The following is a 19482-nucleotide window of genomic DNA, read 5'->3' on the forward strand; positions in this document are numbered from 1 at the left end:
TTATTTTATATTGAGTGTGAGATTATTTAAATGTAGTGCAAGTTTATAACTCTGCATTACCTCATGATGCATAGTTATTTCTTCATAGTGCGGCTATATAGAGTATTTTAAGTCCCAATTATAATAAAAAATATTATAATGTTATATAAGTATATATATTGCTATTACTTCTTTACATCCAATTAAGAGTAATTTTGTCATTAAGTATAAATTTATTATTCGTTATACTAATGTTGAACTATACTTATATTAGCTTTTTTATTCTGATATTAAAAATTAAAATATTAATTTAGAATATGAATGAGTAATGACTCGGCCGTAGGCCCGCAAGCTCTATCCTGTTCACACTCCCAATTAGCACCGCATCTACTCCACTTACCCCAGGCCTCAACAGCGACGTAAGTAATCGTGACCAACAAAAACTATTTTGGGTGTGAAGTTATCAATCCTTCCTACTCCACCTTCATCCTCCCCTTTCCCGTATCTCGTATTTCCACCGTACTTTTTACGCATAAAGCAAAAGAAGTGATTCCATTTCCCAAAACCTTCTTCTCTCTCTAGAGAATCTATCTATCCCTTTCCTCTCCCTTGATCTCTCCCTCTCTCCCGGCTTCTTCTCGCACCATTTCCGATCGCTTCTTGGTCTAATTCGATCCAATCCGCCCTCGCGAGGGGCCGATTCCGGCTCAGATCGGCCACGATTCGTGCCCTAATCGGCGGCGGCGGTGGCGTAATTGTAGAGTTCTTGAGGTGGTTAGGGTTTCGGATGGATTCGGAGGACGACATGCACGACGCGAACGACGTGGATTCGCCTGATGACGACTTCTATAGCGGGGAGACGGGGATGGGCAGCGATGATGGCGATGGCGAGTACGATTTTGTCGATAATGAGATGGAGGATTCCGAGGACATCACCTCGCGGCAGCAGGTAAAGGGGTTTTGAATCTCGGAGTTGGATTTGATAGTGATCTGGGGTGTGTTGTTTTCTCGGAATTAAGGAGCGAACTTGTGATGAATTGGATTAAATTCGTGGTGTGTTGACTATGATGTTGTGGAACTTTGGTTTTTTGAGTGACTGCATTTATTTAGTAAGTTCTTTTTTAAGCTCAAAGATGTCTACATCACTTTTTTTGTTTAACGGTGCGCATTTGTGATTGGTGAAGGCTTTCTCTCCCCCTGTTGGTACCTCAGTTGAGTTGTAGATTTTGGATAAAAGGGTCTTCTTTTTTGAATGAATTCAATATTACTGCGTTGGCACACTGATTTTAGGATCCGTTGTGCTAAAAGTTACTTCTTTCATTTGTTCAGCAGATCCCCCGTGTGATCCTCTTCCGATTTCGGTCACATTCGGACTTTCTTGTATTATGTTTCACAGTGAATAAGTGAGAATTTTAGGAGATAAAACCACAAGAAGTGAGAGTGAATAGAAAAGGAGGACGAGGAGTAACTTACGGATCATGTTAAACCAACGAGCTAAATATTGCCAATAAAACTTGCAGTAGTTGTTACTTTCTGATAGAAGCTAGACATGTTTTACTTGGAGTGGGCAGTTAATGGCGAACTTTGGAAAGTCAAACCCATCAATAACAATCAGAGGACACAGAGGAGGCTTTGTTAATTTGGATGGTGTTCTCCTCATTGTTGCCCTATTTGCTTAAATTTATACCGATTACCTATATATTTGGGTTTTTTTTTTCTTCTGTGTATTTGTTCTCTCAAAATTTAGTGTTATTACTTAAGCAAGTTGGTTTGGTTATGAACTACGAATCCTTTTTGCTTTAGGAAGTTTTTGTCTTTTTAAATCTTAATTTTATCATGATCTAGTCTCCTGCATTACTTTTTTCCCTTTGCATCTTATTTGTCCTAGTCTTATTCACATGTCCTTTTATTGTCATTTTCAGCCAAACTACACCATTTTGAGTGAAACTGATATAAAAAAGTATCAAGAGGGGGATATAAATAGGGTGTCAACTGTACTCTCTATAGAAAGATTTGCAGCATGCATCCTTCTTCGCCATTACAACTGGTAATGACTTCACTCTTTGTTGAATATTGTTTGTGAGTTTTTCAAGATTCTTGTTTCAGTTTTATGCTTCCTTCTTATTTTATCTAGTCAGTCAGCTGGTGTAGGTGGTGGGGACTGTATCTTTCTTATCCTTATCCAATGCTGAAGTCTCTGAAACAGTATATAATGATGAAATCTATTATATACATACCTAGTTTATGCTCGCATGCCTTGTACTAGGTGCTATTTCTCTTCAATTATGACCCTAGTTTATGCTTAATATCAAACTCTTATGAAACCAACAACTGTTGTTCCATAAGTTTGTCTACTCTTGGCACAAAAGGTCTTGCAGTTGTTAAGTAGCACAATGAATAGGTCTGACTTGCATTTTTGGGTATGCTATCTTTTGCTTCTTCCATTTTTACAGTAGCTTTCTAGCAAAGTAGTCGGTGGGTTTTCATAGTCAATAACCATCATTTTCTATGATCTTGTTGCAAGCAAGGTTTAACTGGTGCGGTGGTGATCTGCCATCATGATTAAGTGTTGACGGACAATACTTATCACGGCTGGATACACCTTTTGTAAAACCAAACATGCTGATAATTTTATAGTTTGTACCCTACCTTATGCCAATAGGTTATCATCACTATACCACATTGACACGGGGCAAGCATCATGGCTAGGCATGCCTTGTGTAAACCCAGGCCATACTTAATTACTTGATAATATTTCATACTTTCTTGAAGGCTACAAACCGTGACAAGAGTCTGGCAATTAAATCCACATGCATGCACATATGTGTTATCAATCTTGACGCTTACAAATTTAAGATTGTGGTACATGGGTGTTCCTATTTATGACCTCTTGCCAGCATGGTCCCTCCATTCAACACAACTTTCTCTGCTGTGACACTGAACAAAAATTGAAAGTGGGCGGAAAAGGAAGAGAAGAATTGAGGGGAAAGAGCATGGGAAAGATGATCCACTAGATACCGTGTGCATAGGAATCATGGAGGCACTAATTGTGAGATAAACCTGCAGATCAGTTCTATAATATATCGTGCAAAAAAAAAAAAAAGAGGAAGAGGAAGGGAGGATGATTTGGGGGATCATGGGGCTTTGTAAATAAGGAAGAGGAATTAAGAATTTATTAAATTTGATGCAAATATAAAATTGATCAAGGGGATCATGACAAAGATTAAATGATACAGAGAATCGAATCCAAATATATATTCGATGAAGGATGCTGTCTCATGCAAATAGAATTGGCTGAGGATAAAATATCTCCAAGATCATCCTATATCAGCATGTTCCTTATTGTTATTTCTTCCTGTCAAGTACTTTCTTCATTTGATGCATGGAGGAATTATGAAATTGCGGAGTGATATAAGCTTATGGGTTATAGCTGAATGGAATGAGAACTGATATTGGATGTCTTTCTCTTGCATGTGAGTCATGAGATAAGGTATTATAGAATTTAGTCCTCTTATCTTTCTTTGCCTTTTAATAACTTTATTTTCTTCTTATCATTCTCTATATTCTGATTTTTAATCACTAGATAGCTGAAGTTTCTGTTCTTTACAGTAAAACCCTAATTATCCAAGAATAGTTATCTAATTGATTTTATTTTATAAACTGACTATGTTGTCTGACAGTTGTGTTACTCTCTTTCATTATCATATTTGATGTTAGAGTCTCATTGAAGTCAACTAATTAGACTTCACTGAAGTGAACAATAATCTGCTTTCCCTTTTGCTGAGGAAAAGTTGCTAAAATTCAATTCAAGAGAAAAAAAAATTAACATGAAGTTTTGGCAAATAGCCTATTTCGGCTGTAACCATCTTTTTGTCTGTTCCTCTAGAATATCGGAATGTTCTCTTTTCCTACATTACCTTGTTACATTTATCTTAGCATGTTCTAGTACTGTGCCTTGCTTGCCTACCTAGGCAACTGCTGTTTTATTCTGCCTCAGCTTTAGCTAGCCTACACTTTCTTATTGACTTTAAGAGAAAGAAAAAACACATTTCTGCTCAATAGTCGAGATTAAATAGCATGATAGTGCAGAAGATGTCCAGAACATGTAAACTGTACAATAGATTGGTAGAAATTATTGTTGACATGATGAATTATGTATCATACACAGGATATGCACTATAGTTGGCACTGTAGATTATTGTAAAAGAAACATGTCGGAAATATTGTAGCTTATTCTCTCTGATATTGTGTTGCTCTTTGTTTCATTGTATGTTTGTTTGTCACTCAATGTTAATATTGGGTTCACAGGAGTGTCAGTAAGGTGCACGATGCATGGTTTGCAGATGAAGAAAATGTGCGGAAGGCTGTCGGTTTGTTGGAGAAGCCGGTGGAAATGCCTAATGCTAGAGAAGTAAGTTTGATTTGTTGAAATGATTTGCATGAGCACATATTAATTGTACTTTGCAGAGATGTTTAGCCATGAGATGCATATTAGACTATCTTCTGGAATTAGTAATTCACATACAGACTACATTTTCTTGGTGGCAGCTGACTTGTGGAATTTGTTTTGAAACTTATCAACATGAGAGGATGAGTGCTGCTGCATGTGGGCATCCTTTCTGTGATGCATGCTGGAGAGGTTTGATTACCAATCACTTGTTATTTTGGTTGGACAGGAAGATGAATTTTCATTTTGCCATTTTACTTTATAATATTGCTACTTTGAATTCATTATCCTTGATGTGTAGTTGTTTTATTTAATTTGGGGTTTCTTTGCTACACTTTTCTTGTAAGAAAAATATGGAGCAATATACATGTTCTTTTCAAATTTGAGGAATGACCTGAAAAAGAAAATCTGTAAGGTGGGTATATCTGTTGACTTACACTAATGGTTTGTCGATGTCCAATTTTTATTTCTGTGTCATCTTATAATATGGTGCAGAGAGGAGATTGTAGCTATTAACCAACAAGAGTTGACATTTTCTTTATGCATATTCTATAATTTTGTAAGAGAAGTGGCTACTTATTACACCTTCAGCAAGCGATAAGGGTTTGAAATCTTTACTGATTAATTCTTTGGCAGCCAAACTGTACTTTTTCTAATTTTTTAGGACAAATTTAGTTGTTTAGACACAAATATAGGAGCTCTAGATATAATTTCTCCGACTGTAGTAGTGATCAATGTTCTTTCAACTTCATTTAGAATATATCATATTGGTACTTGTACATCTTTTATTTAAAAGCAAAAACAATTTTTAACGCATGCAAGTAGGTTTTAGGTCTTCTGTTAATTTGAACCTGCGAATTGAAAAGAGGAATTGTGGCCGTCTTGGTGGGGCATCACACTGGCAGCACTGTAAACAGTGTATGCGGCTGCTGTTTGGGGGTCCAACTGCCTTGGGGGTGATTGGCTGGCAACAATGGCGGTTGGTGGACCACAATGATGCTTTGCGGGTTGTAGTGGATCGGGTTTCCCGCTTGCTCTACCCGGTTTAATTAAAAATAAAATGCTCTCACTTTTCCAATTGAGCCCTGAATCCTCTCGAGCCCATTTCTCTCTTGATCTTTCTTGATCTCTCCCCTCTCTAGTGGTGAGTGGCGACAGTGGTGTAGCGACGTACAATGATAGTGGCAATTGGCGGATGGTGGAGGTAAGCTTTCTCTCTCTCTCATTCACTCTACCTCTCGAGTCTCTCCCCCTTCCGATGGCCACCGCCTCCTCACCATATCTCATAGTCCCACTCCCTCTCACTCTCACTCTAACCCCCATAATTGACTCCCATCCACTGGTTACTGCCCTCCCTCCATCCCTCTCTCCAGAGTATGACCAATGCTATGGTGCCAAAGATTTGAAGTGTTTTTTTTTTCCTGCAGACAATATGCTCTTCTTTTTCTTCTTATCTGTTGAATTCTTGAATATCAAAATTTGTAAACTAGGAGGAATTAGTTGATTATTGTTGATTAGTGTTTGTTAATTAGTTGCTAATTTGCTATTCTGCTATAGGAATGAGTTGCTATTTCTTTTAATCTACTGTTAAATTGATATGGTGGATTGATGTTTTCTCTTTAAATTTCTGGTTGTAGCCTGAATAGCTTGAATTGTATTTCTCTTCTCACGATTTTGATTGGCTTTTGTTTTTCTTCTCCAAAGTCATGATATATGGCATGGCCTGTATGTTTTTCTTAGTATTGTCATCTCCAGATTAAGCCTGTTTTATGCTTCTATGGAAATAGTATAAATATGAAGGTGAAGAAAACACAGTTTTTGAAATTTTATATACTTACTGCCATAGTTGCATGGCATGACATTTGTTTGGGAGTCGTGCTGTGTATGTGTCACTGTTCAGAAGTCCAACAAATAATATTTAGTCTTTTAGTGAAGTTTGGACTTATCCATATTTGACGTCTTAGTTGTTATTTTGCTTTTTCTAAGTTAAATAGCCAACAACATACCAACCACACCAAAGTTGGGGCTGAATAAGAGCTTATCCAGATTAAGGAATTTTGAACTTTTTATTTGGACATGATTTATGAACTGAAACAAGGAATCTGCTCTTCAAACACCTTTAAGATGCTAATTTTCATTCTTTCCTGGATGCCTTCTATTATTCTTCTGATACTAGAAGTCTTCATATGTCTGTTGTGTGCAAACTTGGTTTGTAGCTTATAGTAGTCTTGCTTCTTGGTTTCTTGCCTTGATCCTTGACCTTTCAAATAAATTTGAAATGGGACTTGGGAAACAAAGAGTTGCATTATCTATTACCCTTGACTTTGCTTTTGTTCAACTGGTGACTTTTATTGTTTATTTCCTGGTTGGCAGGTTACATCAGTACTTCAATAAGCGATGGCCCTGGATGTTTAATGTTGCGATGTCCTGATCCATCTTGTAGTGCTGCTGTTGGACAAGACATGGTTAACAAACTGGCGACCTATGAAGATAAAGAGAAGTATGCACGCTATCTTTGTAGATCTTACATCGAAGATAATAGAAAGGTATGTCTAACATTCAACACTGACAAACTTATATTTCAAATGTAGTGTTATAATTCCTTTCCATCTATTCATTTCATTGTTGTCTTTAAATTGTTTTGAGAAAGTGAGCACTAAATATATTTAACACCATCCAGACGATATATAGAGAAAATGGCTTCACCCTAGTGAGAGGACAGTTAGGGGCTAAGAATACTACACGGCATTTGGATTTACGTTGAATCAGATTTGGTTATTGCCATCGAGTAGGTTCAGATGCCACAGGTATCAAAATCTGCAGAGAAATTTCATTATTCACATGTTGATGTGAATACTACATGCATGCATGAGTCTGTTTGCATGTAAACTGTGAAATAAGATATGTTTCACACACCATGTATTATTTTTCAGTCTCTTTTCTTTGTCCTCTTATCTGTATTTGCCTTCTTCCTAGTTTGTCCTCAAGCGTTCTTGTTCTATTCAGTTTACCCATTAACCATTCAAGAAATATTTCCATCTAGCATACATTAATGCATGTCAGACAGGGTTTGTTGGTACACACATTATTATATGTGCATGCCTGTATGCCATGATCAGTACCTATTTGCAGCATCACATTTCTAGCATCTTTGGATGAACTTATTTTCCAGCCATATAAGCTAATTTAGTCCTTGCCTGCTTATATATAAGTACTATATTTTTTTAAGAAGACAAAATTCTTGATTGGATTACAGCAACCCAGAAAACATCATTCTCTATATGCACCACAAGCTCATTTGCTTAAGAAATTGATACTTGTAGAGGCCTACAATACTCTTTTTTTTTTCTTTCTCCTAGTATAAGCTATTGAAACCGTTTTTTTTTTTTTCTTTTGTGTTGTTTATTTCGTATTCCTTGATTGTTGCTTGCATTGGATAAAATGCATCTATATCATGACAATAATCACCAGAAGTGTTGCTTCAGTGATTATAACTATTTTAAATGTTCATTTTCTGAATATTATTTTACATGTAAATTTGGGCGATAAGTTTGTAATGACAATCTTGCAAAACTGTTATCTGGAAGGCAAATTTGTTAGATACTGCTTTTACGGCATATACACTACTAGGCAATTTTTTTTTCTGTCTGATCTATTGTAAATTTTATTTGACAATTGACAACCTGTCTTTTAGTGAATGGTGATCTTCTGTTATATCTGCTAAAGGCAGTTTGATATTTTATTATGCATTGAGTTGCCAAAATACAATTAAGTTCATTTTCATTGTAATTCCTTAGATATTTAAGGATATATAGCTTCCATATTTCCTTCAATCTTTCAGTTTTCTATTGGCCCTTTTTCTATAGACAAAGTGGTGTCCTGCGCCCGGCTGTGAGTATGCAGTGGAATTTGTCATGGGCGATGGAAGTTACGATGTTTGCTGTAATTGTTCCTATTGCTTTTGTTGGAACGTGAGTATATCCTGTTGGAAGTTGTGTGAAATTTATGCTCTCAGAATATTTTCTTTGGTCCATCAGATGTAAAATTAGTGTTGTCCAAATAAATGTGCAGTGTACTGAGGAAGCTCACCGACCAGTGGACTGTGGGACAGTTGCAAAGTGGATACTCAAAAATAGTGCGGAGTCTGAGAACATGAATTGGTAGGTTAAAAGAGATTTAATTACTTCTTTCCTGTAAATTTTGGTGGTGCTATTGAGGCTATATTGTGCTACTTTCCAAGTTCTGATTCTATCAATTTGAATTACATTTATGAATCTGATTGAATCTTATGCTTTCTTTTGTTATCAACTTTCTTCTAAATGCTCCAGAGAAATAGTCAATTAAGAACAATCCAGTTATGTTTGATGGTTACTTTATTGTACTATAATTGATCCTTTAAGAAACATATATCAGCAGTATCACTGATACATGTGTTATATATACCTGTATTTTACTTGCTGTCAATCTTATTATGTTGGTAATTAGGTGCCTTGATATGCAACGTAGCTAGGAGTGAAAACGGGTCGGATTAACTCCGATCCGACCTGCTATCCGGCCCGATTCGGATCGGATTCGGATAGAAAATTTCTATCCGATTCGGATACGGATAAAGTTTTTAAAAAAAATTCGGATACGGGTCGGATATATTTTTCGGATTCGGATACGGATATCAGATATCCGTTTACCCGCATATTATTTTGAATGATTTACAATTTTTAATTTGCTTATTTAAATAGTAAATATTAATATTGTTACTAATAATACATTATATATTATTTATAGAGATTAATTTCTCTAATTTTACATATTTGACATACAAAAAAATTATTTGTTGTAAAACTCTTAATATTTTTGTGTTAATTATATACAAATAAAAATATTATAATTCTTTTAAATTCAATCAATATCCATTTAAGATCTGATCCTCTATTCGAAAATTATCCGTATTCGTTTAGTTAGGATATGATTTTAAATTTTACTATCCGTCTAATATTCGTATTCGAATCCGAATCTGGACTAAAAATATGAATCCGGATATGGGTTGAGCACTATCCGATCCGTATCCGATCTGTTTTCACCCCTAAACGTAGCGCATCTACTTTGTTGCATTGTGTCATTGTTTGCTATTGTATTTGTTTATGTATTTTATTTGCTTCCAATAAATTAATATATTATTTACCTAATGGCGATACTATTAGAAGAGATCCTATGGTGTTGTGACTATTTTACGTCTAGATGGCTCTTGAGAGTTGCTCATTTGTTATTTGCGATTGCTAAAAACTTTAGATACAAATATTAGAAGGATACCAAAATGTAAAACTATATCCGGTTTAAACAGATACAAATACAAATCGGCTACTGATTAGATCTTAAATGGATATGGATATGGATACTGATATAAATTAAATTCAAATATAAATTGAATACCAATGAGACCTTATAAAAAATACAAATAGAATGGGGATTTAGATAGATTTCAAAATGATTTTTTTAAATGTATCCATAGTTTGAGAACTGTAGGAGTTGGAAAGTTTGTGGATATGCAATACTAAAAAATTTATTTGCTATATATTCTATGAATGGACAAATATTTGAATAATCCATATTTAATAATCGAATGTAGATCATGAATAATGAAAAAGCTAAATCAATTATGAGTAAATTGGTCAGGAAAGCTAGAAAGTTTGAAAATCTATCAAATATTAGCGAATTCAATTTAATAATATGAAAAAACGACATGTATCAGTTGTATCGGCCAAAGCCAAAAAATTTTAGAATTCCTATCCGAATATGAATTCGGGTTGAAATTTGCAATCCATATTATGTTTTTTAGATAAGGAACCGGGTCAGTTGGATATTATCCAACCCTTTTTCACCCTACAACCTTGGCCTTAAGAACATTCTGAGTTTCATGGAGGTCTAGTTTCTTGCCTAAAGTGTCGTTACCCAAATCTTGGAGTGTTTCCTAGTGATCTGGTCAGAGTTGGAGAAGCCGTCGATGGTGATGTTAGTTTGTTTTAAGATTTAGCTTCCTACAATGAGTGAGTCCTGTTGTCTTTAGATGTATCCAACTTGGACAAAATCTCAAAATATTGGGCATTGTCTGCTGTCTCCTCATTCTAGTTCATTCTCTGGTTTACTAGTTTCTCCTTTCCTTTTCTCTATCTTCACCTTGCTTTAGCATCTCCTTTAGTTTCCAAAAGGGAAGTGTTTCTCCAAAACTTTCTTGCTGAGAGTTGGAGATGCCCTTAGATCCTCTTTATCTTCGCAGCTTTCTAGGAACCCATTCAACAATCATGTCCTATTTTCTTTTTCTCACATTGGTTGTATATGATAACTTGCCATTACCTTAATTGAGTTTGAGCAAGATCTTTTGATATCTAAATATGCTGAAGTGTGCCAGCACAAATTGTTTTCATTTTGTTACATTATGTTTTTGACAATGGTTAATTTCTACCACTTGCACTGGTTCCAGGATACTAGCTAATTCGAAGCCTTGCCCCAAGTGTAAACGACCAATTGAGAAAAATCAGGGTTGTATGCATATTACATGCACACCTCCATGTAAATTTGAGTTTTGCTGGTAAGAATTCTTTGGTTAGAAGCTCCATTCTTTCATTTAATATTTTCCTAATAGTGTATGCACATCCTTGTATACTATGCCATTTATTTGTGAATGCAGGTTATGTCTTGGTGCATGGTCAGAACATGGAGAAAGGACTGGTGGTTTCTATGCATGTAATCGCTATGAGGCAGCAAAACAGGAGGGAGCGGTAATTCTTATTCATCACCAATCTAGTATCTTTGGAATGTATGTTGTGGATTTCTGATCTTATAGTATCTTTACATCATTTTCCTTGCTTAATTGATGATTTCAGTATGATGAATCTGAAAGGAGGAGAGAAATGGCTAAAAATTCGCTTGAGAGGTATACACACTACTATGAACGTTGGGCAACAAACCAATCAGTAAGTGAATTTGAGTCGTATCTTTTTTATTCCTTTTTGTACTCTATAATAACGGCCCTATTGTTCCGATGGAGAGAAGAACCTATAATTAGCTTTTCGGGAAATTTCCAAACGAACAATTTCAACGAAATCTTTCAATTTCTTATTTTACTATGTTCAACTCTATGTATTCCTCTATCCGTAGAGTACATTGAATGTACAGAAATGGCTATAACAGAGTTTCTGTTATTCATATTAACAGCTACTCTAGGAGGAATGTTTTTATTGTAACTTTCACATTTACTGCTTCTTTTTTCACTTGGCATTACTCAAAGTTTTAAATATAAACTAGATGGTTGATGATAAAAAAGCAGACTGCATATGCTTAGGCAGGTGGATTATAGAGGTCAAATCAGACCAGAAATTAAGTGGGGAAATTGAATTGAAGTGTAAATTGCAAGTATACTTTTTGACATTCCAAGCAAGGTTATCGATTTTTTTTTATCATAACGGATCTAACTTGAAAAGAACGATCCACTATCAAACGGGCCCAACTTAAGAACAACGGTCCATTTGTGGATCATCTTCCTCCCAAGTCCCCCAAGCCCTCTGCAGGCTGAACTTATCTCCTTCACCTCCATGATTCAATATCCTCCGCCCCTTGACCACCACAAATGGCTTCCTCAGTCCTTTGTCCTCAAATAGCTTCTAGAGCATTGAAGATTGTCATCAGGAGCAAGAGGGAGGGTGCCGTCGGCATGGAGTATGTCATTTGTCAGCAAGGTATGTGCCAGCCGGCATGACAATCCATGATCCCAAGAGTTAATATGTAATGTAACATGTCAACAAGAATGCTGATATAGTGATATAAATACACATGTGTATATGTGTCGGTGTGTATGCAAACTAGTATTTGTACAAATGGATCTGAATTTGAATAGTGCATGCCATTTGGTTTGTGCTGTGTCTGTACAAAACTGAAATGACCTAATCTTGTGCATGGCATGCCTGGTCATGTTGCACACTGTGTCAGCATAGTGTCGGTGATGACCAGTATGTGTTGTGTCAGTAGTTCATACAGGTGGCACTTTAAACCTTGTATATGCTTCTATAATATGTATTAGTTCATTATGATACTACCTGCTTGTATATAAGCATTCTTATGCGTTTTTGGTATCAACTATCAATGAGCTATTTGAGTTTGAAGAGCGACCCTAGAATCTAAGGTTTAAGATCAACTAGGGTATGACTTTTGCCTATTTTAATGAAATGCAACTATTGCAAATTAAATAGATTAATGATGGGTGAACTTGATACTAGAAATGACACCTTATAGCAACTGCCTGCTTCCAATTTTTCAATATGAATGGGAGACTAGAGAGGGGTGCTTCTTATGGCTTACTATGTTATCAAATATAAGCCTTTTCCACCTTAGTACAATTAGTAGCAGTATGATATTATCACTTTTATATTACAAGTCGCTGGTTCCAAAAAATCGCCTGCAGAGAATGGTTTTTCGACTTCTTTCACAAGATGAAAGTGTGTTGATGATAGGTACAGTTTTGCGTTTCTATTTATGGCACATCAGTACTTTCTTTTTTATTTCAAGTCTTACCTTATCTACAAAATCCCTTCTACTTTAGGCTTATCTTTTCAAGCTTTGATTATCTGGTCATCTGAGTTGCTTTGTTTGGCAAGTGGAAAGTTTAATCAAGTTTATTATCTTGTCAATATCTGTTCACAGTCAAGGCAAAAGGCACTAGCAGATCTGCAGAGTATGCAAGCCGAGAAGGTGCTTTTTGTTGCTACTTTCTTCTGTTCCCATTTTCATAAATGTAGCTGTGGTTATGCCTTGGTGACTTCCTAGGCATGATGATATGCTTATCTGGTTAAACATGTAATTACCCCAATTGTAACTAAATGGTTTTAAATTGACAAGTCTACTGGCATCCACTTAGTCTAACATGCAGAACTTTCAAGTTATATATGGAGCTTCCTACTGGTACTGGCAATAAATGTGGCACATTATAATATTTAGTTCTTTATTTATAAAATGCTGCAGCTTGAGAAGTTGAGCGACAAACAAAGCCAGCCTGAGTCTCAACTCAAATTCATAATAGAAGCTTGGCTACAGGTGAATTAGGTTAATACTACTGGCTTCCATTCTCGAGATCGTTTATTGCATTGCGGAGCTAAAAAATAAGTGAATTTGCAGATAGTGGAGTGTAGGCGAGTATTGAAGTGGACATATGCGTATGGTTATTACCTTCCTGAGCATGAACATGCCAAGAGGCAGTTCTTCGAGTATCTCCAAGGTTTGCACCTTTATGTCCCCTTAACACTAATGAGAGTTAATATGTGCAGTCAATTAAACTGTTATTGGCATATACTTTTCTAGGCGAGGCAGAGTCAGGATTGGAACGCCTTCATCAATGTGCGGAAAAGGAATTACAGGTCTACCTAGATGCAGAAGCACCAATGAAAGATTTCAATGACTTCCGTACAAAGTTAGCTGGGTTAACCAGGTATGCCTATTTAATCTTTTCTTTCCCCCTTTCCTGAGAGATAGTTGGAATTTATAGCTCCTCAATTAAATGTAAACCACTACCAAGGGTCAACGATTTCTTCTTTACTTCGTGTTTCACATTAATATTGATCCATTGCCTTTCTAACTAGCTTCTAATCTGTTAAGCAAAGAATACAAAAGCAACAACAAGAAGCCATCGCTAATATGGAATGACAATTATTATTGTAAATATGAAGATTACAACTCTAAAAACACAAATTCATCTTAAAATTTCCTAGTTGTGTGATATGAGCATCATAAAGTTGGCTGGCATATTCGGTGAGATCATAAGGGTTTGATTTTTATCGACTGAAAAAAAGAGATAATCAACTCATTGGTACCGATCGTCATTTTGCTTGTATCTAATATCTATCTTCATATCCATGTCCTATGATTTGTTGTACTTCTTCCCAGGTTTCTTTCTATATTATTTTCTCTTTTGGGTATGAATATATGTTTCCTCGTTTCCCCCCTTCTTTGTGATACTCCTGAACAGTGTCACTCGGAATTATTTTGAGAATCTTGTTCGAGCATTGGAGACTGGGTTGAAGGATGTGGGATCTTCCAATAGTCAAGCTACGTGCAGCAAGAGCTCAAACTCAAAGAGTCTCAGCAGCAAGGTTAAGGGTGGCAAGACTAAGGCTGTTGGTACTAGCTCCAGATCAGGTGGTCCGAGTCGCAACTTGGATGACAACAACCTTTGGTCCTGCGACCACTGCACCTTTGCGAACCCCAAGTCAACAAGCACTTGTCAGATGTGTGATCACCATCGATAGGTCATACATAGAACTCTCACCTGCAAATGACTGGCAATGTATCTCTAAAGATACCTGTCCTATTTGGTTGTTCCTGTTCTTTGATGCAGGCAGAAGGATCATTAATCACCTCTGCTTGCCAGCGCCAAAGAAGGGGAATAAAAAGAGAATGAGATGGAAAAGGAAAGTAATGCTTCATTTTGTGTCACAAATGCTTCCCATGAGACCACCTCATTCTTGCACCTTGTAAATAGGTCGACATCTTTGTGTTTTGTTTGCTTTGTCTAATTCAAGGAGAGGCATGCTGGTTTAGCATGCATTGATGTACTGAGTATCTTAATCACCTCTTCTGTTTGAATTGATGTACCAATTTATTCCAGAGCAAAGAGAAGAATCAGGTAGTAAATATCATAAAGAATATGATATTATTAGTTAAGATTTTTATTGTCATTACCTAGGTACCTAACTTGCTTTAGAAGCATATCAATGAGAAGCTAAGGCGTTCACTTGTGGAATAAGTTTTATTTCGGTTTAGCTATGCTCATTTATAATACTTGCATAAGAGATGTTATATCAGTATAAATTATTATGGTGTTTTTTTTGTAAATTATATAATGTGTAATAATTATACTTGATATGATATAAATATAAAATGACAGTTTGACAAATGACTGAAATAACTTTTAAAATTGATGGATGAGGAGAAGAGAGAGAAGAGAAAGAGGAAAGATAGAGTGAGAGATTAAAAATAATTGTTGATTAAAGTGATATCTCTTAAGGGTAAAATAGTAATTAGCAAATATAAAAAATATTGGATAGATGAGAAGAGAGAAAAGCATGAACTAAAAAACTAATATTGAGATAAGTGATCATTTATTTATTATACTAGTATAAGGAGAATTTTACTAAAGCATGCACTTAATTTTTCCAAGGCAGTTCTAGTCCTACTTCGAAGATGTTAAATGACTTGTTATTTGCAACACATTTTCAAACAAGCACCTATCATAATTTGGTGTTAGACATTTGGATATCATCAGATCATTCTTAAAATATCTGTAGTATAAAAATATATTTCAATCATCCAAGAAGCATTGGACATATATAACATAATAATTATATTTACACATAATAACCACATACAATGTAATAGTAAGGCTGAGCAAATAAAGTGCTAAATGTGAAAACACTTCAGCGTAAGAACCTCAGATTGAGATCCAATAGCAAAAATATATAATTGTGATTTCCCCAATCATCACAGATATGTTAATTACATAAGAGATACTTTGTTGACTATCTTTGCTCCCCTGCCTTTTGCCATGTAAAGCCCTATATGATGCAGCAGATCCTAGAGTGCAATTAGTTAAGTTAGGAAAGAGGCTCTGATAATTTGCACATTATAAGATTCAAAAAAAAATTCAAAAGCACCAGCTATATAATTGATAATTGAAGAGTCTGATTCAGGTTATAGAACTTGAGGAAGTTAGAACTCTTAAAAGCAAAGAATGTTCGCCAAATCATCACCCTGAATGAAAAAAAAACAAGCATGTTGTAGTAGTTTCCAATTTTTTTTTTCCTTAAAGACAATTTACAATAGCTGATTTATTCAATTGCTAGAAAGGTCGACTACAGAGAGTACGAGAGATGTTCCATGTCATATGATACTCATGTCTTGAAACAAACATCTAGAAGTGCACAGTCAGATATACTATGACAAGATCTACCTTTTGTGAGGGCTAGCAATAAGTCACTTTAGTGTGCGATCCATCATTCATGAAAGAGATGTATCAGAAGAATCTATGTCATGTTTTCTAAGTTTATACATCACACCAGGAGCTGGAAAGCTAACTGATAGATTGCAGCTTATAACTTGTGAGATAAGGCAATGACAAAATGAATCGGGTTAAGTTTGGTTTGGTAGGTTATTTTGTAAAGATCCTGAATAGCTCTTCTATAGACTGAAATAGCATATAATCACCATGCTTCGCTATTGTTAGTAGGCAAATAAATATGTTTACGAACACATGCTTTAATGCCAAGGAACCTATCTTTCTGGATGAAAAATAAACTTAAGAGTCACAATATGCTGAGTATATGCTAAAACAAGGTATATATGTCCCAGCATTTAGTCATTCATGTTAACCAAGAAAAAATTAAAGCCAAAGTTCATGACATTTACATCAGCAGTAGAATTTGGACCAGAAGTCTAAGAATTGATAAGCTTGCATTGGGTCGAGGTATATACAAAGTAATGCAGAGAAGAGTATAAGACTACAGAGGTAGGCATCGACTAAAAGACCAGCTCATACTTTTTGGCTTTGGTTGCAGCTTTGCATAACCTTTTTTGTTACCTTTCCTTAAGAAGAATTTCATATTAATTGAATAGAAAAGCAAATTAGACTAACTAGACTCGACCGACTTGACCCACATGGTCGGATTATAACAATAAGGTCTTTCATGGTGCAATGTAGAAATGAAATGATCTCCTTCAGGAACATGTATAGAAGCATAATTAATAATTAATGCAACAAAAAATCTTATACCTGGGGATGGGATAAAGCTCCTTTGATATTCCTAGCAACATGAACCGGAAGGTTGTATGTAGCACATCCATGTGAGTACACCACAACATCCTCCAAAGGCGGTATTCGACCAATATTTCTAGCAGATAGTGTAGAGCATACAAAGTCTAACACACAGATATCTGTACATATTCCAAGCACCAAAACCTGTGAAAATTTATGGTGATCAGAGATACTGCTGACATCTTCATTCACTGAATTAAAGAAGACTAGTCTTAAGTCCCAAAGCAAGAGGGATTTCCTTTCCCACATCTAAAGTAACATTGTAACATGAATTAACAATATGATAGCTTACAATTTTGAGTTCATTCTTTTTCACCCAATCAGCGAAAGTATTAGATCCATCCTTCTCCATTGAGGAGATGAAACTATCAATGCAGTGTTTTCTTTTTATCGTTACATTTTGATCCTTCTCTAACCATTCTAGAGCTGCAGATTACACAAATTTTGAAACCATAAGCACTAACAATTAAATTTGAGGCTCTAAATTGCAGAAAAAAAAAAGAATCAAGTAAAAAGAGATGGAAGCATTGCCTGGAACCAAATTTTCTTCACCCGAACCAATTATACAATGTGGCGGATATGGAGGTTCGGGTTTATCTGGGAAGTGGGTATCAAGGAAAGCAAAAACAGGCCAATTCCTCTCACAGAATACTTTTGCCAATTTATCAGCCTCCTCCACCATTCTGTCTATCTGTTTACTGGGCTCAGTTGGAGCCTGGAATGCAAAGAGCAATTCATTTTCGACAATCATATTGCAAATTTTACAATTACAATCCACTTATTTAACCAAGAAAAAGAAAAAAAAACCCTCATCTTAGATTTTCCACGTTCTAGTCTTCTAGTTCTACAATTTGTCTATAATTTCAGCAACATATAATTCATGATAGCATCTGAAAATATATACGAAAGGAACAAAAAGATCCAAACTTTACATGTACCAAATGGGAAGGATCAAATATCTATTAGGCCCATTCAATCCCCAACCTGCAAACATACCACTCGAAACTCCACGTATCTCCTAACCATGCGAAGCCAAGAAGAGATCGAATCCAGAACACAAAACGTTACCTTTTTTTCTTTTATGATGATCATACAACGAAAACCCAAATAAAAAATCCTATCAATGAGAAGAATAAGTAAGAAGCAGGGGAAGAGTAGCGGGGGCATTACAAGATCGCCAGCTCCCACGGTGCAGAATCCGTTGACCACGTCAACGAGGACAAGTCCGATAGCTCTCCCGGATTCTCTCTCCCGCATCAAGATGAGATCCCCATCGGACTCGAACGGTATCTCCGATTCCAACACATCCAAAGCTCTCGTCTCCGACCCCATTCTCTCTCTCTCTCTCTCTCTCTCTCTCTCTCTCTCTCCAAGCCAAAACTCAAGAGTGTTTCTCTCTCTAGACTTTAAATGGTCGAATCTTTGACTTGGGTGGTATAAAGGATGGAGATGGGGAGAAGTAGGCTGTCGTCGGTGACGAAGGCATCAGAGGACGAGATAAGAAAAGGGAGAAAAGGAAAGAAAAGAAGGAAATTGGAAGCAGTACAAATTTGGATTTGGGAATAAATACACTTTGCAGTTAAGTCCCTGTCAAATTGTCAAATATCGATTATAATACCTTTTGAAATTAATTCTTTCTCCGGATAATTTTAAACCAAAATAAATAAAAAATAAAAAAAAATTTCCTTGATGGATGAAATATCCAAATTTTTCTATAAATTTCAGTAACATCATAAGTTCTTATGAATTATATCTCTGAATAAAGTTCCCTATCTGTTATTTATCCAGATCTGAGTATAATTTTATCATTGTCTAATTCTTTTTTCACCACTATATTCATTAATATTTACAAATGGCACCCCTCAAGTGTTACAATTTCCTTCAAGGGCACTCCTATTGGAAGTGAGCTTTCTTTTACTAAGAATTTAGTGATTTTATTGAGAACTTAAATGCAGTAAAACCCTCTAAAAAACTTCTCTATATAACTTACCTTTTTTATTATTATTTAGATTATAAGTTTGTAGGCTGATCATAAGGGCGAACTTTCTGAAGAGAAACGTGTATATAACACTCTACTAAAAAAATCTACTAAATAACACCAACCCTAATATTTACATAGAGAATCAACTATATAATTTACTACGGGTTAGGTTAAGTGAGAAACTATCTTTTTAATGTCCGGTAAATATTTTATCACTTGACTTTA

At 35.7% G+C, this 19482-nt stretch overlaps 2 protein-coding genes across 3 annotated transcripts; one reads left to right on the plus strand and one right to left on the minus strand.

Annotated features, from left to right (window-relative positions):
• The first annotated feature begins 410 nt into the window (after positions 1-410).
• On the plus strand, positions 411-15130 carry LOC140802460 (probable E3 ubiquitin-protein ligase ARI8). 2 transcript variants are annotated; one of them, XM_073158006.1, is made up of 16 exons: positions 411-928; positions 1902-2026; positions 4288-4390; positions 4528-4618; positions 6800-6972; positions 8293-8397; positions 8498-8586; positions 10902-11009; positions 11109-11199; positions 11305-11394; positions 13118-13165; positions 13436-13507; positions 13589-13688; positions 13772-13898; positions 14436-14715; positions 14805-14844. In XM_073158006.1, the coding sequence occupies exons 1-15, from the start codon at positions 767-769 to the stop codon at positions 14713-14715; spliced, it is 1764 nt and encodes a 587-aa protein (XP_073014107.1). In that variant the 5' UTR covers positions 411-766; the 3' UTR covers positions 14805-14844. The 2 variants fall into 2 exon arrangements, with proteins under 2 accessions (XP_073014107.1, XP_073014106.1); XM_073158005.1 differs by having other exon boundaries at positions 14436-15130.
• Positions 15131-15735: 605 nt separating this feature from the next.
• LOC140802462 (nicotinamidase 1) lies at positions 15736-18811 on the minus strand. The gene is made up of 5 exons (XM_073158009.1): positions 18447-18811; positions 17808-17991; positions 17569-17702; positions 17235-17420; positions 15736-16039 (listed from the first exon to the last, which is right to left on the minus strand). The coding sequence occupies exons 1-5, from the start codon at positions 18606-18608 to the stop codon at positions 15962-15964; spliced, it is 744 nt and encodes a 247-aa protein (XP_073014110.1). The 5' UTR covers positions 18609-18811; the 3' UTR covers positions 15736-15961.
• Between the last annotated feature and the right edge of the window lie 671 nt (positions 18812-19482).

This window comes from Typha latifolia, chromosome 15 (assembly GCF_019914945.1).
Source record: "Typha latifolia isolate L0001 chromosome 15, TyphaL0001v2, whole genome shotgun sequence".
NCBI lineage: Eukaryota > Viridiplantae > Streptophyta > Magnoliopsida > Poales > Typhaceae > Typha > Typha latifolia.